Source organism: Euleptes europaea, chromosome 3 (genome assembly GCF_029931775.1).
Source record: "Euleptes europaea isolate rEulEur1 chromosome 3, rEulEur1.hap1, whole genome shotgun sequence".
Lineage (NCBI taxonomy): Eukaryota > Metazoa > Chordata > Lepidosauria > Squamata > Sphaerodactylidae > Euleptes > Euleptes europaea.
In genome coordinates, this window is record NC_079314.1 from 117,954,428 (window position 1) to 117,979,181 (window position 24,754).

General features: G+C 49.8%; 1 protein-coding gene across 1 annotated transcript in view; it reads right to left on the reverse strand.

Annotated features, from left to right (window-relative positions):
- Window positions 1-1,220: 1,220 nt before the first annotated feature.
- PODXL (podocalyxin like) overlaps window positions 1,221-24,754 on the reverse strand; it is an 83,630-nt gene continuing 60,096 nt past the window's right edge. The window contains exons 7-10 of the mRNA XM_056846624.1: window positions 9,960-10,119; window positions 8,500-8,561; window positions 6,054-6,218; window positions 1,221-1,417 (exon numbers count right to left, since the gene is read on the reverse strand). Of these exons, the coding sequence (XP_056702602.1) occupies window positions 1,223-1,417; window positions 6,054-6,218; window positions 8,500-8,561; window positions 9,960-10,119 (582 nt within the window). The 3' untranslated portion in view covers window positions 1,221-1,222. The remainder of the gene's footprint in view (window positions 1,418-6,053; window positions 6,219-8,499; window positions 8,562-9,959; window positions 10,120-24,754) is intronic.

Below are 24,754 nucleotides of genomic sequence, written 5' to 3' on the forward strand. Positions count from 1 at the left end.
ACAACCTATGCATCTCAAAGGCACAAATCTGTTTTTTTTTCCTTTTACGGGAAGGATGGTGGATTTAACCAGCAGTGAATGACAACGTTGCTAGAGTTAAGTACCGCAGTAACGGCTCTTAAAATATCCTCCCTCCTTTAGCTATTTCATCTCAAATACTTACAAGGAGGGGGCCTTTAACCTTTACCACAAGTCTTCCCCCCCACCACACGCCTGGTGGGAATCTTTTCCCTCCTCCCTCCTGAAATCGGAAAGGGTCCTGATGGAATCTCTTTCCAGGACCCCTTTTGGATCACCAAGAGATCTCTCCCCACCCTCAGCCCGAATCCAATCAACAGGGCAATGGACAGAAATGCACAGGACCACTCCACACGCATTTTCAAGCATCGGCAGCTAAACATCGATCGGTGGCTGCCAGATCCCAAAACTTGTTCTTGCGGTCATAACTAGAATAGCTCCTCCTTCGTTGCAGGCTCTCTTTGGGGTTCCTGGTCTGGTATTTTGAATAGGGGAGGGATGCAATCTGGAGGAGTCCAGATTGGGGGTTGGGGAGGAGCAGAGGGAAATAAAAATTAAAGCTACAACCCCATCCCCCAGCCATATCCAGGGTTTTGAACACTCTGGACCCAACCAGAGTCGAAAGGGGACTCCACATCCTGTTAAATAACAGCAGTCTGGTTCATTCCCCACTTTGGAGAGTTCACCAGGTCCTGCCAGCCTGTTCTTTGTGATCCAGCAGGGCTAGAAACTTGGTTCTCATTGGGAGCCACCCCCCACCCCGCAAAAAACCCCCAAAACCCCAGCCTGAGCTCCTTCACTTCACTGGGACCACCGCAATACGATTTCTGAACATCTGTGCCCAATACACTCAGAACTGCTTGTACGGATCTCGAAAAGCAACAATTTTGCGTTCAGGTGGCCCAATTCTGCTTGCCTTGCTTAATGCTTAAATAGAGGCACTGTCTTGGGGGAAAGAACACACATATATATGCACATACAATTTTGCGTAGAAAGCTGGCGGGAGTGCTCTGTTTTCTTTCTCTTTTAAACAAGGTTTGGGCCAAGGCAGATGCCCAGTGTGAGACCCTCGGCTCTTACGGAAACGACGCTCCCCCCCTTGCTATGTCGGCACTTGCGGCTGCAATTTCAGTTTTCCATATTTTTTTTGCTTAGTGTGAAGTTAACGCTCTCTCTCTCTCTTGCTCTGTTTCTCTTTTTGTAATTATAAATGTGTGTCCTCTTCCTCCTCCAGATCCTCTTTCGTCAGGCTGTCCATGGGGACGATCCAGCTGTCCCCCAGCTCCCCGTTCAGGTTGACCTTTTTCTCCTGCATCTCCGACGAGGTCTCCATCACCTCCAGGGTGGGGTTGTCGTGGTAGCCGTTCTCCATGGTTTGGAGCTCTTCCGTCAGACGTTGCTGTAAAACGGGAGGAGAAAGAGGATGGAGGCCGAGCCCAGAAAGGAATAATCGAATCATAAGAGTTGGAAGGGACCCATGGGGTCATCTAGTCCATAAAAGATAAAGGTAGTCCCCTGTGTAAGTACTGGGTCATTCCTGACCCATGGGGTGACGTTACATCCCTATGTTTAATAGGCAGACTATGTTTACCATTGCCTTCCCCAGTCATCTTCCCTTTACCCCCAGCAAGCTGGGTACTCATTTTATTGACCTTGGAAGGATGGAAGGCTGAGTCAACCTTGAGCCGGCTACCTGAAACCGACTTCCGTCGGGATCGAACTCAGGTCGTGGGCAGAGCTTGGACAGCAGTACTGCAGCTTACCACTCTGCACCATAGGGCTCTCTCGTCTAGTCCAACCCCTTACTTAATTAACAACTACCTCCCCTCACACCTCCAGTGACCCCTGCTCTATGCCCAGAAGATGGGAAAGAAAACCCCTGCAAGATCCCTGGCCAAAAATTCCTTCCAGCCCCCAAAGTGGCAATTGGCATTACCCTGGGCATGTAAGGAAGGGCCACGAGAGCCAAACACTGACACAACCCTTCCTGCCCTCCCTCTCATGATCTGCTTAAGTTCACAGAATCAGCACTGCTGACAGATGGCCATCGAGCCTTTGCTTAAAAACCTATTAAACTTAAAAACCTTTCCACATTCCTCTGGTACTCTTCCAAAAACAGGCTGACCAATGACCACCAACTACAACCTGAGGCAACCCCTATCTTTAAAACTTACGTGCAGGAGACCCCGATTATAACACCACCCACATCCTCAAGAAAGGTATATGAACCAGCAACCTCTGGGGGGGAAAAATCTCTTGTCCAACTCTTCTTCATCCCCGGGCAACATTAAAGAAGAAGAAGAGTTTGCTTTTATATGCCGACTTTCTCTACCACTTAAAGAAGAATCAAACCGGCTTACAATCACCTTCCCTTCCCCTCCCCACAACAGACACCCTGTGAGGTGGGTGGGGCTGAGAGAGTGTGACTAGCCCAGGTCACCCAGCCGGCTTCATGCGAAGGAGTGGGGAAACAAATCCGGTTCACCAGATTAGCCTCCGCCGCACATGTGGAGGAGTGGGGAATTGAACCTGGTTCTCCAGATTAGACTCCACCGTGCCAAACCGTTGCTCTTAACCACTACACCACGCTGGCTCTCTTGAACCTTTCCCCTTCCCTTCTCTGTTTCCTCCCTGTAGGCTGCTCGGGGCATGACCCTGTTTTTTCTTATTGGTGGCACTGTACGGACACCCTGACCCAAACCGGGCTCCCTGGTGAGCTAGCCCTCTGCACGTTTCGACAGGCGTTCAAATGATGACACAGCAGATTCTCACCGACTCGCTGTGGGAGAGAGGGTCGAAATCCGCGTTCTGAGCTGCTCCCCCTCCTGGTTAAGGCAGCTCTGAAAGTAACACAGGTGAAGCTGCCTTATACTGAACCAGACCATCGGTCCATCAAGATCAGTATTGTCTACTCTGACTGGCAGCGGCTCTCCCGGGCCTCAGGCAGAGGTCTTTCACATCATCTACTGCCTGCTCCTTTCAACTGGAGACGCCGGGGATTGAACCTGGGACCTTCTGCATGCCAAGCATATCCCCGTGAGCTGCCTTCTACTGAGTCAAACCATGGTTCCATCAAGGTCAGTATAATCTACTCAAGACTGGCAGCAGGTTTCCGGGATCTCAGGTGGAGGCCTTTCACATCACCTACTGCCTGGGCTTTTCAGCTGGAGATGCCGGGGATTGAACCTGGCACCTTCTGCATGCCAAGCAGATGCTCTACCACTGAGCCACGGCCCCTCTCCATGGCTCTCCAGGGTCTCACAGGCAGGGGTCTTTCCCATCATCTACTTGCCTGGTCCCTTTAAGTGGAGATGCCTGGGATTGAACCTGGCACCTTCTGCATGCCAAGCAGATGCTCTACCACTGAGCCACAGCCCCTCGCCCTAATGGAACTCCCACATAAAGCGGCCTTATACTGAATCAGACCACTTGTCCAACAGGGCCAGTACTGCCTACTCAGACTGGCAGCGGCTTTCCAGAGTCTCCGGCAGAGTGGTCTTTCCCATCACCTACTGCCTGGTCCGCTCCTTGCAACTGGAGAAGCTGGGGATTGAACCCGGGACCTTCTGCACAAAAAAATGGAGGACCTACCACTAAGCCATAGCCCCCCTACCTAAATTAAGCCCCAAAGGAACCTGTGCGTTTGTTGACTTCTTCACCATGTAATGTTACTCCAGCCCGGCAGAGATGTGGACAAGATTAAAAATGCCTCGTCTCCGGCACGAAGTTCCATTTGCGCACCACTGCAGGTACGGCGCTCTAAGGGCGCTCACTTTAAAGAGGGGAAAGCGGCCCTGTGCATGCAGAGGGTAACCCCCTCCCCCCTTGGCCCAAAGCCCTTTGTATGCACAAGCGCCCTCTAAATCTAATGGCTAAGGTTTTGATCGCTTGGAAATAAGCAAAGTTGCTGAGCTCAGCGAACAGAAAACTCTGTGGTGCTTCTGCCCTCTGGTGGCCATGTCAAGTAAGGCACCCAAAACGTCCAGAAAAAATAAACAAAAATTCAATGCCAAAGGTTATAAAATCTAAAAATTATGTAGTTACAAAATATGTCTATATTTATTTCAGGATAAAATCTAATACCACATATAACACATATAGGGCCCTGCAAAAACCTACCAAATTGACATGCTCATATAACACTACCAAATTGACATGCTCATATAACACTGTGGCTCAGTAGTAGAGCATCTGCTTGGCATGCAGAAAGTCCCAGGTTCAATCCCCGGCATCTCCAGTTAAAGGGACCAGGCAAGTAGGTGATGTGAAAGACCTCTACTTGAGACCCTGGAGAGCCGCTGCCGGTCTGAGTAGACAATACTGACTTTGATGGACCAAAGGCCTGATTCAAGCTTCATGTGTGTGACATAAACTCAATTAAACCATAAGCGTTTCCGCCATACAACCTTCTCCAATGGTCTAAGCAATCAACATTCCAGGCTCAAAGATATACATACATAGATTTTAAAAAATCTTTATGCCTATGCGTGCGTTGTTTTTGCAAGATAACAATTAAAATATGTAACTTAAAAACTTCTTCCTCCGTTTTAGGCTTCCGTGCACAAGGAAAACTAATCCTCGCGTGCGTGTCTCCCTCTTAAATGAGGGGATGTAACACTGCAGCCATAAATACAATTATCAATTTAGTCAAGAAATAGTCGCGAAGTCTGGAATAGTAATCAAGAAATACAAATTTTGTACTTACATCATAAATTTTAGATTGTATAACCTTTAGTCTTGGATGTTTATTTGTTTTTTTCTTGACCTTTTGGGTACTTAATTCTGTTGTTGGTGAACTTCAAGTAAAGCAGTAGCTGGCTCGGAAGCAAAGGGGGGAAGGTCCTGTGGTTCGGCGAGGCCCTGGCTGATTTGTCTCTGGCCAAATGGGGCGAAGGCAGGAAGGCGTGGAAACAGGGACAGACCCTTTCCTGCCTCGTCCAAAGGTCTGCCGCGTCCCCATCTGCCTTGACCTCTTTCCTGCTCTAGTCCCAATGGATCAACCCCTTCGGCTTCCTTACCGCTCCTGTCTCTGTGATGTTCTCTGTTGTCGGAAGCCGAAGAATTAATCCTGCCGGCGCTGCCCTTTCTCTGCTTTCTCCCCGCTCTGTATGGCTTCCTCTGATTTCTAGCCTCAGCTCCTCTGTTATCCTCGCTACCCCCACCCTGCCTCTGGGTGACCTTCTCGGCAAACCCTGAAAATACCCCCCAAAGCCTTTGAACATAAAAAAATGCTTTGGGATACGAGAAAGAGTTCCCTGCCCATTCTCAATGGCTGGCAGACACTTGGCTCTAGGAAGCTGCCTTCCACTGAATCAGGAAATCTGAACTGTAAGATCTTTCCCAAATGGTATGAATATATCACCGCAATTTAAGAAGGATGTTGACCAGCTGGAACATATCCAGAGGAGGGCCACAAAGATGGTGAGGGGTCTGGAGACCAAGTCCTATGAGGAAAGCTTGAAGAACTTGGGTATGCTTAGCCTGGAGAAGAGAGAACTGAGAGGTGATATGATAGCCATCTTCAAGTATTTGAAGGGCTGAGTTATGCAGAGTTGTTTTCTGTTGCCCCAGATGGCCGGACCAAAGCCAATGGGTTGAAATTAAATCAAAAGAGTTTCCGGCCAAACATTAGGAAGAACTTCCTGACATTTAGAGGGGTTCCTCATTGGAACAAGTTTCCTCGGGAGGTGGTGGGCTCTCCTTTTTTGGAGGTTTTAAAGCAGAGGCTCGATAGCCATCTGTCAGCAATGCTGATTCTGTGAACTTAAGCAACCCTTCCTGCCCTCCCTCTCATGATCTGCTTAAGAACGAAGCGGGTGAACCCAGCATTTGTTTATAACCTCCCCATTATTAAAATAAACCACGGTTTCATATTATGTATGAATTGAGCTGGCACCAACACCCTAGCAGTTACAATACGGTTCCGTTCCTGGACTGAGGCACAGAACATGCTGAATCGGACGATATGGCGCCCCAGTGGAGGCCTAGAAGGCATACGGCATGCTCTTTTGCAAACACATATGGAGGTGAGTTACCTGGTCCTTCCTTTGAGAAATGCGCTGGTGGCAACAGCCGTAGATGGCAGCCGCCAGGAGGAGAGACGCCGCCATGCAGACGATGGTGATGATCAAGGGCATACTGAACCGGTCCTCACTATCGATATCCGCATACTGGCCGGCGTAGCTGACGTTCAGTCCAAGCTGCAGCGGAGGGGGGGGGGGGGAAGAAGAAGAGTTGGTTTTTATATGCCAATTTTCTCTATCACTTAAGGGAGACTCAAACTGGCTTGCAATCACCTTCCCTTCCGCCCCCCACAACTGACACCCTGCGAAGTAGGTGGAGCTGAGAGAGCTGTGACTAGCTTGAGGTCACCCAGCTGGCTTCGTGTGTAGGAGTGGGGAAACAAATCCAGTTCACCAGATTAGCCTCCGCCGCTCATGTGGAGGAGTGGGGAATCAAACCCGGTTCTCCAGATCAGAGTCCACCGCTCCAAACCACCGCTCTTAACCACCACACCACTCTGGCTCTCAAGCGAGGTGGTGAAACGGCTGGGGGTGTCCTTGCAAGGGGAACAGAGGACCCGCTGGAGGGGTTACTGTTTATCACTGCACCCTGCGGGCTAGTCAGCAGTCTGGCCTTGGTTCCTTTTGTCTTTTCTGTGGTTATCCAAACCATGGTAATCCCAGAACTGCACTAGAACCGCTGGCGATCTGGGCGAGCAGTACAGGTTATGCTAATTCAGCCCCTGTGCATACATGGTCTAGTTTGGCATACTTTATTCCGCTTCTGCAGCTCATGGGAAGGCGTAAACTGTTACCCAAGGCCCGAAAAACCCTTTGGCCCCTGGAAAGTCTGCTCAGTGCCACCTGACCGCCTCTGAGTCTTGCTTGCAACGTGTTAACTGACTGAGTCACAAGAACTCTCCCAGTATCATTTGGCCACAATCGCCATGAGGACCTACCTTGTTCTCTATGCCTCGGCCGGGGCCCTCAGCCTTACACAAGAACATGAGAAAGGACCTGCTGGATCAGACCCAGGTCCATCAAGTCCAGCTGTCTGCTCACACAGAGGCCAACCAGGTGCCTCTAGGAAGCCCCCAAACTAGACGACTGCAGCAGCAGCATCCTGCCTGTGTTCCACAGCACCTAATGTAATAGGCACGCTCGTCTGATCCTGGAGAGAACAGGTATGCATCATGACTAGTATTCATTAGGACTAGTAGCCATGGATAGCCCCATCCTCCATAAGAACATAGGAAAAGCCACGCTGGATCAGACCCAGGTCCATCAAGTCCAGCCATCTGTCCACACAGTGGCCAACCAGGTGCCTCTAGGAAGCCCACAAAGAAGATGACTGCAGCAGCACCATCCTGCCTGTGTTCCACAGCACCTAACAGAATAGGCATGCTCCTCTGATCCTGGAGAGAATAGGTGTGCATCTTGACTAGTAGCCATGGATAGCTCTATCCTCCATGAACATGTCCACTCTCCTCTTAAAGCCTTTCAAGTTGGCAGCCATCACCACATCCTGGGGCAGGGAGTTCCACTATTGAACTATGCGTTGTGTGAAGAAATACTTCCTTGTCTCTGTTGTGAATCTCTCACCCTCCAGCTTCAGCAGATGACCCCGCGTTCTGGTATAATGAGGGAGAAGCCTTTCAGTGACCGGGAGGGACTCCAGCACAGGCTAAGATCCATCAGTCCTTCTGAGGTCCATTGGGAACTATCTGAAGGAAGGCCCTCGATCTCCCCTCACTTTCCCCCAGCACTTTAAAGCCGACGGTCGACAAGTCCCACATATCCGCTCCGTTTATCTTCCAGTATCCTTCCCAAAAGTGTCATTGGGGCAGGAGGAACGTCGGCTGATGCCGTGACCCCCAACCTTTTTGAGCCTGCGGGCACCTTTGGAATCCTGACACCACGTGGTGGGCACAGCCCCAAAAACAGCTGGCAAAAATTGCTGCCGCAGGAGGTGGAACCAGCCACAAAAGGGCCGCTGCAGCTGGCCTTCAGTCCCATGGCGAAGATCCTTGTGTTGTGGTGGCAGCTGCTGCCAAAGCAAAATTGTGGTGGTGAAGAGTGGTGGTTTGGAGCAGTTGACTCTATCTGGAGAACCGGGTTTGATTCCCCCACCCCTCCACATGAAGCCAGCTGGGTGACCTTGGGCTAGTCACAGCTCTCTTAGCGCTCTCTCAGCCCCACCTACCTCACAGGGTGTCTGCTGTGGGGAGGGAAGGCGATTGTAAGCCGGTTTGATTCTTCCTTAAGTGGTAGAGAAAGTCGGCATGTAAAAACCAACTCTTCTTCTTTAAAAACCTGCCTGGCTGATCAAATCTCCAATGGCCAATCAGAAGCCTCTAAAAACACCTGGCAGGTGCCAGGAAAGTTGTCGGCCGGCACTATGTCACCCATGGGCACCACCCTGGAGAGATTGGTCTAGATATTTTAAAGGGCAGAAATCATGCAAGTATTATTCTCTTACCTTTTTCAATTCTCCTTCCTTTATTTTCAGAGATTCAAACAGCTCATCAGCCTCAGAATTTACTAATGGGAAAAGCAAAGGGTGGGGGGAAGAGAAAGTTACTACGTCAAAGGATCCCACAGACGTAAAAGGCCTTCCTAAGAATCACAGAATCCTGGAAGGGACCACCAGGGTCATCTAGTCCAACCCCCTGCACAATGCAGGAAATTCACAACTACCCTAGTAACCCCTACTCCATTCCCAGAAGATGGTGGGGGGGGACCTTCCTGGATCCCTGGCCAATCTTACCCAAGATGGGCAAGAACACAGCCAGTTATTACAACAAAAAGAACCCTAAAAATACTCTTAAACAATAAATAAGTGACCAGCCAGACCCTAATGCTTGGGTGATCGTAATATTACACTCAAAGAGGGATCCAGTCCATACCAAATCATAGAAACATAGAAGGGACCTCCAAAGTCATCTAGTCCAACCCTCTACACAAAGCAGGAAATGCACAGCTACCTCCGTCCATACCCACAGTGACCCCTACTCCATGCAACAAAAACCCTCCAGGACCCCTGGACAATCTGGATCCCAAAGAGGTGATCAGCATTACCCTGGGCATGTAGGAAAGAGCCACGAGAGCAAAGCACTGATGGAACTCTTCATGCCCTTCCTCCCAAGGTCTGCCTGAGTTCAGAGTCAGCATTGCTGACAGATGGCCGTCTAGCCATAGGTGTAAACTATTGGGGGGGGGGCTGAGGGGCTCCAGCCCCCCTGAACTTGGCCAGGGGGGGCTGAGCCCTCCCGGGCAACCAGTGCCCAAATGAGGGGCTCAGTTACAGTGGCAGCTGGGGAATCAAACCTGGCTCTCCAGATCAGAGCCCACCGTTCCAAACCACTGCTCCTAACCACTACACCACGCTGCCTGATTGTGTGGTGAGCCGCCCTGAGCCCGGCTTGCCAGGGAGGGCGGGATACAAGAGCAATAAATAAATAAATAAATAAATTTCATAGTATAGTTGAGTTCTTTCCCACCCAACCTTTGGGTACCCAGGGAGCCCTGATTGGCCATCTAGAAGCCTATATGGTATCACCAAGGCTGCCGGGATGGTGGGGAATGACGCTAGATCCTGGGAGGAGACCATAGCCCTGGTAACTTTTTGAGGGCTCAGTGGTAGAGTATCTGCTTGGCATGCAGAAGGTCCCAGGTTCAGTCCCCGGCATCTCCAGTTAAAGGGACCAGGCAAGTAGGGGATGTGAAAGTCCTCTGCCTGAGACCCTGGAGAGCTGCTGCCAGTCTGAGTAGACAATACTGACTTTGATGGACCGAGGGGTCTGATTCAGTATAAGGCAGCTTCGTGTGTTCATGTGAGGGCGCAGCTCATGGGAAGTTCTGTGCAAACGGTTGCAGGGCCCAGATCTGAAGTTCTTGGCTTCAGCCCTCACGGCTCCTGAGGATCGACCTAACACTTACTCTGCACAGACGCACCGACGATAGCCAAGGCGTTGGGGTTGCCGGTGACGGGGGCCAGCCTCACCAGGCAGTGGTCTCGGCTCCGGTTGAAGTTGGGTTTCAGAGTTTTGCAGATCATGTTGAGCAGCGGTTCTTCCAGGGAGCTCTTTATGAAACTGTCCTGCAGGGAGCAGAAGGTTAATCAACGTAAGGGTTTTGTGGGCTGCAGTCTGATGTGCCGTTACAACTCCTGAGGAGATACCCTGGGGCACACCCTGGGTATGTTAAGGGAAAATGATAACTTTCAAATGACAGAAATGTGCTGGTTCATGCAAGGGGCTCCGTATATGAGGGACCACCTCTCCTGGTAGAAGAAGAAGAAGAATTCATGTGCCTTCTCATAGTGTGATGAGCTCCGCAGGAGGGCGCATATAGATATTAATGTCCTTACTATAAGGCACCTAGACTAAAAATTATTAATCCGCTATTAGTTAGGATTTCGGGTGAAACTGATAAAATTAAATTGGACTACTTGCTGTCAGATAAGAACTCTCAGACATTGCGCCAAGTTGCCAGATTTTGTGTTTCGATAAGTAGGATCCAGAAAACTATAGTTGCAGCAGATTGTAAAAGGTCTTAAATGTTTTTTTAAAAAAGGACACATTTTAAATTTATCTCCATAAGCTAAGTTTTGTGCAATTGGACTGGTTTTTATAATTGTTTGTAATGCTGTTCAACGCCCGTAGTAAAGATGACTGATTGATATTAAATAACATCGGGGATAGAATCGACCCGAGGAACCCAACAACGCAGGGGTTGCCTGATCGAAACCTCGTCCCCGATGGCTACCCTCCGGCTGCGTCCCCAGAGGAAGGAGATAAACCGCACAAGGGCAGTGCCACAAAACCCCAGGGAGGCTGGGCGGCGGACCAACACGGGATGGTCAACAGCATCAAATAGTAATCCAAGAGAGATGGAAGTTGTTCTATCAATATTACTGATTTCATTATGTTTATCTTACAATGAAATTAGAGCTTATAGTCTTAGAGCTTATTAGATATTAGAGCTTATAGGCAGCAGGAAAAGAGGAAGACCCAACAAGAGATGGATTGACTCAATAAAGGAAGCCACGGCCTTCAATTTGCAAGATCTGAGCAAGGCTGTCAAAGATAGGACATTTTGGAGGACTTTCATTCATAGGGTCGCCATGAGTCGGAAGCGACTTGACGGCACTTAACACACACACACAGTCTTAAATCATATTGTAAATGTCCACTTGCGATTTTACATATATAGGTATGTCCCGTTGTGTTATTATGTTTATCCCAACCCAGTTTGGTTACAACTGAGTTTGTGCATTAAGAAGAGAAGGAAAGTGTAGATTGTAAAAAGCATGAGATCGCCGGAGACAAATGGATCACAATATACATTCACAGGTGGAGACCTGCCCTAAAGCAAGATATAGCTGATACTGATCCAAATGTAACCCTCGCCGTGGCAGAATTTTTATCTATGTTTTTTTTTAATGATACCTCTTTTTAACTGTACTGTTTAGATATTATATTTTTGTATGTTTGGGTATTTGTGTATTATGGAATTTGTTTTGCTCATGACCTGTCGGTCCATGAGCATAAAGAATGGAATAAAGGAGTAAGAGAAGAAAAGAAGACAGGACAAGAAATGTTGAAAACATCTGATATTATTTTTAATAGGTAGTTTTTAATGTATTAGTCAGTTTACCACAACATATTCTGGGTGCCGAGGAAGGGGAAAAAAGAAGAAGAAATTTTGAACGTATTGTATAAAATCCGTTTTTACCTTTTCCTAAATTTCCCCCTCCCCTTTTCTTTTTGAATTGTCTTTTTCAAAACGCTGCCTGTCCTCATCAAGATGGATCTGCAGGTCGTCCCCGAGGGCTACGAGGACCGTCTCATCCCAAAGTCCGGCCTGAAGCCAGACTGGAACGGATTAAGTGCCGAGGCTTCATCCGGGAAGGTCTGGAGCTGACTGGCGACGGCTCTCTCAATTACCTTTCCCAGAAAAGGAAGACTGGGTACCGAGCGGTAATTGGCCCGGTATTGTATTACAATTGTAGATGGTAATCTGCTCAGGACTGTCTCTCTTTGTTATTCTGTCAAGTGTTATGCACTTAAATAAGAGTTGTTCAACAGGGGAATCGGATACCTAGGGAGGCGGTGAGCTCCCCCTCACTGGCAGTCTTCAAGCAAAGGCTGGACAAGCACTTGTCAGGGATGCTCTAGGCCAGATGTTCCAGAGTCATGGAGCACTTTTCAGGAGAGAAATTCGTCACGGAGCGCTAATTTTCACCTAGCACCTATATCAGGGGTGGGGAACGTCAGGCCCGGGGGCCATATAAGGCCCGCGAAATAATTTGGTCTGGCCCTTCATGGGTCCTAGCAGATCTCTAGCTCAGAAGGATGCTGTTCTGCCTGAATCTCTTGGGCCCAGCTGGGGACAACAGAGCGAGTCGCTCTATGTGGCAGACACTCAGAGCCGTCTCCAGTCGTGCCTCTTGGCTAAATGTTTGACCAAATATAGCAGGCAACTTTTTAAGTTGATAATTTTGTATGGCCCGTGAATGATGTTACAAATATCCAAATGGCCCTTGGCAGAAAAAAGGCTCCCCACCCCTGACCTATATACTAAACCGGACGACTGTAGTATTTTTCTTTCCAACCTCTTCACGGAGCACTAGGAGATGTTTCGAGGAACACCAAATGCTCCATGGAGCACAGTTTGGGAACCGCTGCTCTAGGCTGATCCTGCATTAAGCAGGGGGTTGGTCTAGATGGCCTCTATGGCACCTTCCAACTCGATGATTCTGTGAGTCTAAATGGTGCTGTATTGTGTGTGGTGATGACGACGACGACTCCACCTGCATCTCTTAAGATTTTCATTTTGGCCAGCCAAAATGAGGGGCGGCAGAGCATATGTGGACTGAGCGAACCCTGTTACTGCTTGCGCCACACCTGTTATCACAGCAAACTGTTCCCGATCGTAGGAGCCGATTTCCTCACCTCCCCTGCTGACGTGATTTCTGGGCTGAGAGCGTTCAGAGAGAACTGGGACTGGCCCAAGGTCACCCAGCAGGCTCCCTGTGGAGGAGTGGGGGAACCGAACCCGGTTCTCCAGATTAGAGTCCGCCACTCAAGTGGGGGAACCAAACCCGGTTCACCAGATTAGAGTCCGCCACTCTTAACCGCTACGCCATGGCTCTCAGTTTGGCTTGCAATTGGCCATTTGGAAATGTGATCGGCTCTGCAGATTTTTTTTAAAAACGTTGCATTGACAGCAGCTGCCCCCAAGGATTTTCGCTGTGTGACCGACGAGAAGCCATTTTTCGTGGCCGGCTCCGCCTTCGCCAGCAGCCATTATGAGCCCTTTGTAGCCCCACCTGCCCTGACCTGGATGGCCCAGGCTAGCCTGATCTCGTCAGATCTCAGAAACTAAGCAGGGTCAGCCCTGGTTAGTATTTGGATGGGAGACCACCAAGGAAGTCCAGGGTTGCTGTGCAGAGGAAGGCACTGGCAACCCACCTCTGTTAGTCTCTTGCCATGAAACCCCCCCAAAAAGGGGTCACCATAAGTCGGCTGCGACTTGAAGGCACGTTACACACACACAGCCCCACCTACCACAACTGTGCCAGAATTTCAAAGGCGCCCGCAGGCCCAAAAAGCTTAGGGCTCCCCGATCCAGAAATCAACCACCTCTGCCCTCGAACATGTACCAGAAACATCTGCAGCGTGCTGCACGACCGGTCCAGATGGGTTAAAGTCAACAAGATGCACGTTCGACAAACCATAGCCTGAGGTCAGACTTTGAGGCTAAGCCATCTAACAGCAGTGTGCTGCCCCAAAGTCATCTCTTCTTCTTTTTTTTTAAAAAAACCCTCCTGAAACACAACAGGCTGGCTACACACTCAGGCGTCCCTTCGAGGTTTTATCGCAAAGCTGCAGCTTGGAGAGTTCCAGGAATAGCAGGTCACAAAGGGATTTGCCATGGAGCCGGGCAGGGGGGAGGACTTGCTTCCCGCCCCCCAAAGGCTGGATTCCCCCAAAAAAGAACTATGCAAGCAGGCGTGGCCGCCCTCCTGCTCAGGGAACAATAAACCAGATGTGCCGTCTCTTCCTCTGGCTGCACAACAATGTCTTGCGCTTCCAGGGAGCCTCGATTTTTGAACCTCTCCCGCTGAGATGATACGAGGCGGCTCGTTTTATATTGCATGGAAATTGGAAGGGGAGGTTCTGAGAATTGGACTATAGCAAGCATGCAAGTTTTCAGAGGGTTCACAGCACCTCACACACATGCGCCTGGCAAAATATTAAGATCCCCCCCCCCGCTTATCCTTCTCCAAGAAGCCCATAGGAACGTAAGAAAGGCCCTGCTGGATCACACCAGCATAGTTGACTTGTGGAACTCCCTGCCCCAGGATGTGCTGATGGCTGCCAACTTGGAAGGCTTTAAGAGAGGAGTGGACATGTTCATGGAGGAGAGGGGGTATTCACGACTACTAGTAAAAATGGATACTAGTCATGATGCATACCCATTCTCACCAGGATCAGATGAGCAATGCCTATTTTATTAGGTGCTGTGGAGCACAGGCAGGATGGTGCTGCTGCAGCCGTCTTGTTTGTGGGCTTCCTAGCAGCCCCTGGTTGGCCACTGTGTGAACAGACTGCTGGACTTGATGGGACTTGGTCTGATCCAGCATGGCCTTTCTTATGTTCTTACGGGATCCCATGACCCCTCCTCTGAATTTCCCAATGCTGAGAAGAGGAAACAGCTTTATATTCAGGGACAAAACGCACGCAGAAAGGTAATGTTGGGAGTGGGTAAACTCCTGTTTGCGCACTAGGGTTGCCAGGTCCAGGTTGGGAAACTCCTGGAGATTTGGGGATGGAGCCTGGGGAGGGCAGGGACCTCAGTGGAGACAATGCTATGGAGTCCACCTAGGCTTACCAGGTCTCACAGATCCACCGGTGGGAGATTTTCTTTGGTGCGCGATGCACACGCGAGCCTGGCATGATGCAGCGATGTGGACGCGCTATCATTCTCTGCCGAAACTCTGTGGTTTCCATGGAGTTTCGGCAGAGGCTGCTAGAGCGCCTGCGCCACTTCCAGGTAAAATCAAAAGGGATGTGGACGCGTCGCACGGGCGCACATGCACGCGTTGCCCACCGGCCCTCAGGTGGTTGGTGGGCAGCCCGGTGGATTGGCAGGATTTTACCTGCCACCACCGGGCACTTGGCAACCCTAAGTCTACCCTCCAAAGGAGCTGCAATTCTGGGGGGATCCCCAGGTCCCATCAGGAGGCCGGCATCCCTACGGGGCACTCTCCTACACCTACGGTTTTGATCATTTCCAAAAGGCACAGATCTGCTCCACCATGCGCTTCGGCCCTTCCCCGTGCTCATTGGCAGCTGCAAAGGCCTTGCCTCCCCCCAGGAGAGGTGGGGTCCATCAGCTGAATGCATTTATGCAGAAAGAGCTTCCCTCCCCAATCTTCTTCCCCAGGGATCCCTGGTCTCTCCCAGTTTTGTCTAAACGTTTGCAAAAAGGCTCTCTGGAGGCAGGGAGGAGGTGGGCAGGATGCAGAAACCGGGCAGGAAGTCGTGTTCTCCGGGCACAGAATAGGAGGCGGTTCGAAATTGTTAGACGGTTAACTGGACAGTGGAAACGGGGCGGGGTGGGTGGGATGGAGCCGATCCTGAGCATTGCCCTGTTGCTCTTACCCACAACATGAGGTCAAAACTGGACAGTGGAAATGGGGCGGGGTGGGTGGGACAGAGCCGATCCCGAGCATTGCCCTGTTGCTCTTACCCACAACACGCAGTCAAAACTGGACAGTGGAAATGGGGCAGGGTGGGTGGGACGGAGCCGATCCTGAGCATTACCCTGTTGCTCTTACCCACAACACGCAGTCAAAATTCAATCAATCAATCGAGCTTCATTTCGGTACAATATCAGCTCTGCATAAAAATCAAAGTTAGGTTAAAATAATAAAACAAAATAATAAAAGTTGATGATTTGGGGAGGGATGATTTGAAGAAGAGGTGGAAAGGTCTTCTATGGGGAACGGTTTTCAATTAGCCGTTTACGAATCCTACTAGACCGGAGGCAGAATTTGGCTACTTGAATGGTCATCTCCCGAGAGGAGTCTGCTAAGAGAAGGGAAACTTTAGCTTCTTCCGATCTCCCAGGAAAGGATGACAACATGGGGATAACATACTGCGATCTTATGTCGCTGTAGAAGGGACATGGCAGCAAAACATGTTCTGTTGTTTCCACTTTCTCTGTTTTGCACGGGCATAGTCGTTGGTGAAAGGGAGTACGGAGATACCTGCCTTCCAAGAGAGCTGAAGGTAAGGAATTGACACGTCAGTCAAAATTCAACTTGTAGTGTAGGATTTGGGTTGACATTTGTACAGGGAGAACATGGAGGAATTGAGGGGGGGGGGAAACAGACCGCGGGCCTCCTTTTCCCTCTCAAAGGCATGTTAATTAATTAATTGAATTCATTTCTATCCCGGCTTTCTCCCCAGTGGGGACCCGAAGCGGCTCACAGCATTCTCCCGTTCTCCATGTTCTCCTCCCAACACCCCTGTGAGGTAGGTTAGGCCGAGAGAGTGTGACTGGCCCAAGGTCACCCTAGGGCTGCCGACCTCCAGGTAGTATAATTATCACAAAAATCCACCTCTGGTGCTGGAATAATTATTGGGAGATAATACAGCACTCTTGCTCAGTATTATTCATAAAAATAAAAGATTTTTCAGCACAAACTTTATCTGTTATATTTCAATAAGTTCAAAACGCGGCAGTGTTATATCCCCTTTGCCGGGGACATAAAGTGCAATTTGCACTGGTATGCACCTATCGCAATCTACTAAGGAAACTGACATGCGCTACTTGAAGTGCATGAGTGAATGAAACTGACACGCCATTGCTGCGGAGCCTCCAGACCAGAACTCTTAACTATAAGAATTAGAACGGGCAGATTGGAATAGCAACCAAATAGTTTTGTTTGTGTTATATTTGGCTTTATTTGGTCTATATTATTGAAAGTGTGATTTGAACACTGCTGCGTTTTGAACTTATTGAAATATAACAGATAAAAGTTTGTGATGAAAAATCTTTTATTTTATGAATAATATTGAGCAAGAGTGCTGTATTATCTCCAGGTAGTAGCTGGAGAGCTCCCGCTATTACAACTCATCTCCAGCTGACGGAGATCCGTCTCCCTGGAGAAAATGGCCGCTTTGGCCATGGGACTCTATGGCATTGAAGTCTCTCCTCTCCCCGGGCCCCACCCCAAAAGCCTCCCGCCGGTGGCGAAGAGGGACCTGGCAACTATAGGTCACCCAGCAAGCTTCCATGGCACAAGCGGGGATTCGAACCTGGATCTCCCAGATACTCGCCTGACACTCTTAACCACTGCACACACACACCGGCTCTTTTAAAAGACCTTATCTAATGCATTTTTATCCCACCCTTCTCCCAAGGAGCTCAGGGTGGCATACACGGCTCTCCCACCTTCCCTACTTTGCCCATCACAACAACCCTGCAAAGTAGTTCTCTTACAAAGGAATTTTAAAGGGAGATTGGAAAGAGAAACTGCTGAATTACAGTTGATATTCAAACTAAAGTCAATGCATTTACCTGGGCTGAATAAAGACCTTGCATTCATGGCCCATGACCAATGCTGATTTCTCCTCACCCATCTCTCCCCTGGACATCACAGACTCTTCTGCATACCACACCTAATCCCATCACGCCTGCTATTCACATTGACATACTGTTAACATTTACATGCTGATGCTTGTCTGAATTCACTCTCCTCTACTTAAAGACAGATGGATTCACATTCTAGCTGTATCTGAAGAAGTGAGCTGTGGCTCACGAAAGCTCCTACCCTGCCAGCAAACATTTTTGTTAGTCTTTAAGGTGCTACTGGACTCTGGCCCTTTTTGACTCCTGCAAAGTAGGTTAGTCTGAGAGAGAGCGACTGGTCACCCAGCAAGCTCCACAGCAGAACGGGGAATCTGAACCCGGGTCTCCCCTCTCTTCTTTTATTCATTTTGAATACGTCTATGCCGCCTCTTCAGAAACCTGCTCGAGGCTCTCCTATCCCAACTCCCTAAGCATGACGCCAAGCACCACGCCAGACTACGGCACACGGAGAATACTCTCGAGTAACTGGTCCACGGCTTTGCCACCTAAGGCCGGATCCATGCATGCTGTGGGACGAGGAGGAAAAGACCGCCCCGTTTCAGGCGGCAGGTTAGGGATGCATTTCTTTTCTTTTAAAAAGTTATATTTTAAAGCTCACAACGAACGACACATAAAAAAGCAACAAAACGAATTACAGTTGTTTCATTTTATTCATTTGTACCCTGCCTCTCTTCCCAATGGGGACCCAAAGCGGCTTACGTTTATTCTCCTCTCCTCCATTTTATCCACACAACTACCCTTTGAGGTAGGTTAGACTAAGAGAGAGCGAGAGGCCCACGGTCACCCAGCGAGCTTTCATGGCACGGGTGGGAATTCGAACCTGGGTCTCCCCAATCCTAGTCTAACACTCCAACCACTACACAACACTGGTTCTCATAGCAGGACCAAAAAAAGTATAAAAGATTGCCATGACGCAAGACAAATAATTTATTATTTATTGACCATTAATACACCTCCTTCTTCCCTGATGGGACCCAAAGCAGCTTATATCACTCTCCTCTGTTTTATCATCACAACAGCCCTGTCAGGTATATTAGGCTGAGAGTGTGGCCCAAAATCTGCAATGGAAGCTTTCTGGGTGAGAGGGGATTCGAACCTGGGTCTCCCAGATTCTGGTCCGACACTCTTAACCACCACACCAGCGACGTGGGTACATGTGACATTATGCATGTGGTTTTTTTTGGTTTTGCCTTTGTAGTATATAAAACTGATTCAGAAAACATACATCTGGGGGGAGAATCGGAGTAAAAGCAAATTCTCTGCACGCGAAAGGAAACAGAGGGAATATGCACCAACTTCGGTCTCTTCCAGCATCTCCTGACCTGACCTGACCAGCCAGCGTGGTGTAGTGGTTAGGAGCGGGAGACTCTAATCTGGAGAACCGGGTTCGATTCCTCACTCCTCCACATGAGCGGAGGACTCCAATCTGGAGAAGCGGGTTCGATTCCTCACTCCTCCACATGAGCGGAGGACTCCAATCTGGAGAACCGGGTACGATTCCTCACTCCTCCACATGAGCGGCAGACTCCAATCTGAAAAACCGGGTTTGATTCCCCACTCCTCCAAATGAAGCCTGCTGGGCAACCTTGGGCCAGTCACAGTTCTCTCTGAACTCTCTCAGCCCCACCTACCTCCCACGGTGTCTGTTGCGGGGTGAGGAAGGGAAGGAGACTGAAAGTCACTTTGATTCTCCTTCAAAGGTAGAGAAAGTAGGCATGTGAAAACCTCCTCGGCGACTTTCCATTACTATTGACCATCATCGGCTTCCCTTTCCTTGCACCCCCCCCCCCAACACGCCCCGTCGGCCTTTCAAGCGTTTGCACATTCGTTGGCTCGAGTTAACAGGCTCTGACAATCTGAGCTCATCTCGGTTCCCACATGGGTGGGAATCTAAAACTAACATCCCCACCAGGATGAGGTAATGGCACTTGAGTCAACAAAGCGAGCCCCAAACCGCCGCGCACGAGGGGGGGAGAGAGGAAAACTCCCCCCCCCCCGGCGTGCTCAGAAGTCGGCTCTCGCACCGGCTGGAGCCGTGGGCTGGTGCGAGTTCCCAGGGTCCGATCGGGTTTGCAAGCGAAAGGGCAGGAAGCCCAGCCAGGGAAAAAAGAAACCCGAGATCATCCGAGGGTCATGCGAACATCGCCTGTGGCAGGATAGGCTTTTTCGAAAGAAATGTTCGCAGGTGACGGGTATTTACAGGGGGGACTGGCTGGTGGGGAAAGGTCCGGTCCCCCGAGACTCATTCTCCCCTGTAACCTGCTGCCGCGTTCCAGACTTGGGGAACCACGAGGGGTTTGTTGAGCCTGGAGAGGAGAAGACTGAGCGGTGATATGATAACCATCTTCAACACACACACTGCATCCATGGTACACCCAAATCAACCAAGCCCCAAAAGCAGAGGACTGAAATAGTTGATAACACTATAAAAGAACCCGCAATTTAAGAAGGATGTAGACAAGCTGGAACGTGTCCAGAGGTGGGCAACCAAGATGGTGAGGGGTCTGGAGACCAAGTCCAGTGAGGAAAGGCTGAAGGAGCTGGGTATGTTCAGACCGGAGAGGAGAAGACTGAGAGAGGATATGATAACCATCTTCAAGGACTTGAAGGGCTGTCATGTAGAGGAGGGTGCCAAGTTGTTTTCTGTTGCCCCAGAAGGTCGGACCAGAACCAATGGATTGGTATTAAATCAAAAGAGTTTCCATCTATACATTAGGAAGAATTTTCTAACAGTTAAGAGCGGTTCCTCAGGGGAACAGGCTCCCTCGGGAGGTGGTGAGCTCTCCTTCCCTGGAGGTTTTTAAGAAGAGGTTAGATGGCCATCTGTCAGCAATGCTGATTCTATGACCTTAGGCAGATGATGAGAGGGAGGGCATCTTGACCATCTTCTGGACATGGAGTAGGGGTCACTGGGGGTGTGGTGGGAGGGAGGTAGTTGTGAATTTCCTGCATTGTGCAGGAGGTTGGACTAGATGACCCTGGTGGTCCCTTCCAACTCTACGATTCTGTGATTCTAAAGCTTGGTAAAGAGGGACAGTTTGTGGAAAGAAGTTATGGGATGGGGAAGGATGAAGCACCTCCCACCCACTCATTCTCTCCCACAGATTTCCCCTTCCAGCATGTGTGGCAGTGGTTAGAGTATTGTATTAGGACCGGAGAGCACTGAATTAAAAATCCGACTGGGAGGGTTGTCAACTGGGGAGGGGGGGTTGGAGATCTCCCAAAGTAGCAGAGTTGGGATCTTAACTCATGTCTCCTGCATCCAGCTCACTAACCCCTTCATCACTACCTCACCAGTGTGGTGTAGTGGTTAGAGTGTCGGGCTAGGATCTGGGAGACCCAAGTTCGAATCCCCACTCTGCCACAGAAACTTGCTGGGCGACCTTGGGCCAGTGACACTCTCGGCTTAGCCTACCTCACAGGGTTGTTGGGAGGATAAAATGGAGGCGAGGAGAACCATATAAGCTGCTTTGGGTCCCCATTGGGGGAATAAGGCAGGGCACAAATGGATTTAATTAAAGAATTAATGGCCTCCGAAAAAAGCAGGAGATAAATAAAGTAAATAAAAACTCTCAAGCTGCAGCTAAACTGTGCTATCTCTGTCTTTCTCTAGCCCCCAGGTCTACCAATCCTCCAGGCACTCTTGAAACATGGAATTTCCCTGCCCATAGGTGAGGTCATATCCTTAGCTCCTCCTCTTCTTGTCAGGTGACTGTAAAGGTAAAGGTCCCCTGTGTGCAAGCACCGGGTCACTCCTGACCCATGGGGTGACGTCACATCCTGACGTTTCCAAGGCAGACTTTGTTTGCGGGGTGGTTTGCCAGTGCCTTCCCCAGTCATCTTCCCTTTACCCCCAGCAAGCTGGGTCCTCATTTTACCGACCTCAGAAGGACGAGTCAACCTTGAGCTGGCTACCTGAAACCGACTTCCGTCGGGATCGAACTCAGGTCGTGGGCAGAGCTTGGACTGCAGTACTGCAGCTTAACACTCTGCGCCACGGGGCTCCTCAGGTGACTCTAATGGGATGTAATTTCCCATTTTGCAGACTGGGCATTAAAGCTGAGTCTAGGAAGGCTGAAGGCCCCCAGGCTAGAGCCCAGGCTCAATTTATTCCCTTCCCTCCCAGAGACAGGGCTTCTGCTGTCTGACACAGGCAGCAATTCCACCGGTGCAGCTTCCATGGCCGTTTTGCTGCGGGGCGGGGTGAAAAAAACAGTCACTGCGATTAGGGCAAGAGCTGTGAGAGGCGGGAAGGCAGCTCCGGCAGATGGCACGGCTCAGGAATGTAATTAGCATTTGCCGCTAGCAGCCTTTCAGATAATTAGTGAGCATCTAAGAAAATCAGAGCGGCCGAATTCCTGACTCGGCTGTTGGAGGGAACGATATCACAGCTGCCCGAAATGGTCGGAAGGACCAGAAGGACCAGAAGATGCCAAGCACCGAGATCCGCTCGTTCAGAGCCGAGAGACAGCCTCCCCCGTTCTCCAAAACGGCCAGGCGGATGGTTCCACAACCCGTTCCCGCTGCTGCGCATCTTTGCCTGTCATTTACCATCCTGCGGTACATCCGTCGGAGCTAGGGTTGCCAACCTCCAGGTAGTAGCAGGAGATCTCCTGCTATTACAACTGATCTCCAGCCGATAGAGATCAGTTCCCCTGGAGAAAAATGGCCGCTTTGGCAATTGGACTCTATGGCAGTGAAGTCCCTCCCTTCCCCAAACCCCACCCTCCTCAGGCTCTGCCCCAAAAACCTCACGCCTGTGGTGAAGAGGGACCTGTCAACCCTAGTCTGAGCGCATCAGTCCAAGCACTTCGTGGAGAGAGGCTTTATGCATGTGTGTATGCACATGCCCTGACTTGGATAGCCCAGGCTAGCCCAATCTCTTCAGATCTTATGAGCTAAGCTAAGTCGACCCTGGCAAGTATTTGGACGGGAGACCTCCAAGGAATACCAAGGTTGAGACGCGGAGGCATAAGAACACAGGAGCATAAGGAAAGCCCTGCTAGATCAGACCAAGGTCAATCAAGTCCAGCGGTCTGTTCCCACGCAGTGGCCAACCAGGTGCCTCTAGGAAGCCCACAAACAAGACGACAGCAGCAGCACCATCCTGCCTGTGTTCCACAGCACCTCATATAATAGGCATGCTCATAAGAACATAAGAAAAGCCTTGCTGGATCAGAATAAGTCCCATCAAGTCCAGCAGTCTGTTCACACAGTGGCCAACCAGGGGCCTCTAGGAAGCCACTAACAAGACGACTGCAGCAGCACCTCCTGCCTGTGCTCCACAGCACCTAATACAATAGGCATGCTGCTCTGATCCCAGAGAGAATAGGTAGGCACTGGCAAACCACCTCTGAACGTCTCTTGCCTTGAAAACCCCATGGGGTGGCATAAAGTGCTGTCAAATTGCAGCTGACTTGTGGCAACCCCAGCCAGGGGCTTTCAAGGCAAGGGAAAGTCAGTGGGGGTTTGGCATTGCCTTCCTCTGCAGAATTTTCCTTGGTGGTCGCCCACCCAAACACCAACCCCACTTCGCTTCCGTGATCTGACGAGACTGGGCTATATCATGCTGTTTTCTCTCCTGTTTTATACATAACAACCATTAAATGACCAATCCCAGCAGCAGCAGCAGCAGCAGGAGGAGGAGGAGGAGGAGGAGGAGAAGAAGAAGAATTATTTCTCTGCCACTTAAGGCAGAATCAAACCAGCTTACAATCACCTTCCCTTCCCCTCCCCACAGCAGTGAGGTAGGTGGGGCTGAGAGAGCTGTAAGAGAGCTGTGACTAGCCCAAGGTCACCCAGCTGGCTTCGTGTGGAGGAGTGGGGAAACCAACCCGGTTCACCAGATTAGCCTCCGCCACTCGTATGGAGGAGTGGGGAATCAAAGCCGGTTCTCCAGATCAGAGTCCACCGCTCTTAACCACTACATCACGCTGGCAGGAGGAAAGGCTGAACTCTAACACACACAACACCCCTGCAAATTTCACTCCCGGCCATTGGAACCACTTTCCCTGTTATTTCCGAGGAGCGCAGCACTGCTCATATGGGCCAGAGGGTGGCAGTAGCGGGCAACCAAGGATGCCGCAGAGCTTCTTATGGTCCAGGCTCACTGCAGCCAAAACATGGTACAGGCTAACCGGATATCATCAGATCTTGCAAGCTAAGCAGGGTCGGCCCTGGTTAGTACTTGGATGGGAGACCACCAAGGAAGTCCAGGGTTGCTACGCAGAGGCAGGCAATGGCAAACCACCTCTTTTTGTCTCTTGCCTTTCAGGGGTTGCCATAAGTCGGCTGCGACTTGACGGCACTTTCCATCACGACTCTTGCTGTCCACGGCGCTGCACATTACATTAGAGCAGTGGTTCCCAAACCTTTCAGGCCACCGCCCCCTTGGTTCCACAAACTCAACCCTACCCTATCCTATAAGCAGCTTTATTCAAAATAGGGGTTTGCACGACTCACTAAAGAATAACAATAAAATTTTTGAAACAGTAACAATTAATTACACATCTATTCAACATCAAATTAAAACTTTTTAGTTGAAATGTATTTAACAAACTTGATCCAGTGGTACTAGCTCTTCAAAGTCTGGAAAAAAATTCCGATAGTTTCCACCAAATTTGCCAGCATGGTGCCACAGCTTGATCTATTGTAAATTAGTGAACAACACAGTTGAAGGGCCCCCACCTCTACTGCCCCCCTGCTGCCCCCTTGCCTCTTAGTGCCCCCCTAGGTAATCCCACTGCCCCCCAGGGGGTGATACTGCCCACTTTGGGAACCATTTCTTTCTTTCTTTCTTTCTTTCTTTCTTTCTTTTCTTTCTTTTCTTTCTTTCTTTCTTTCTTTCTTTTTCTTTCTTTCTTTCTTTCTTTCTTTCTTTCTTTCTTTCTTTCTTTCTTTCTTTCTTTCTTCCTTCCTTCCTTTCTTCCTTCCTTTCTTCCTTCCTTCCTTCCTTCCTTTCTTCCTTCCTTCCTCTCCTTCCATCTTTCTTTCCTTTCCTCTGTCTCCTTCCATCTTTCTTTGTCTCTCTTTTCATCCTCCTTCCTTCCTTTCTTTCTTAGAATATT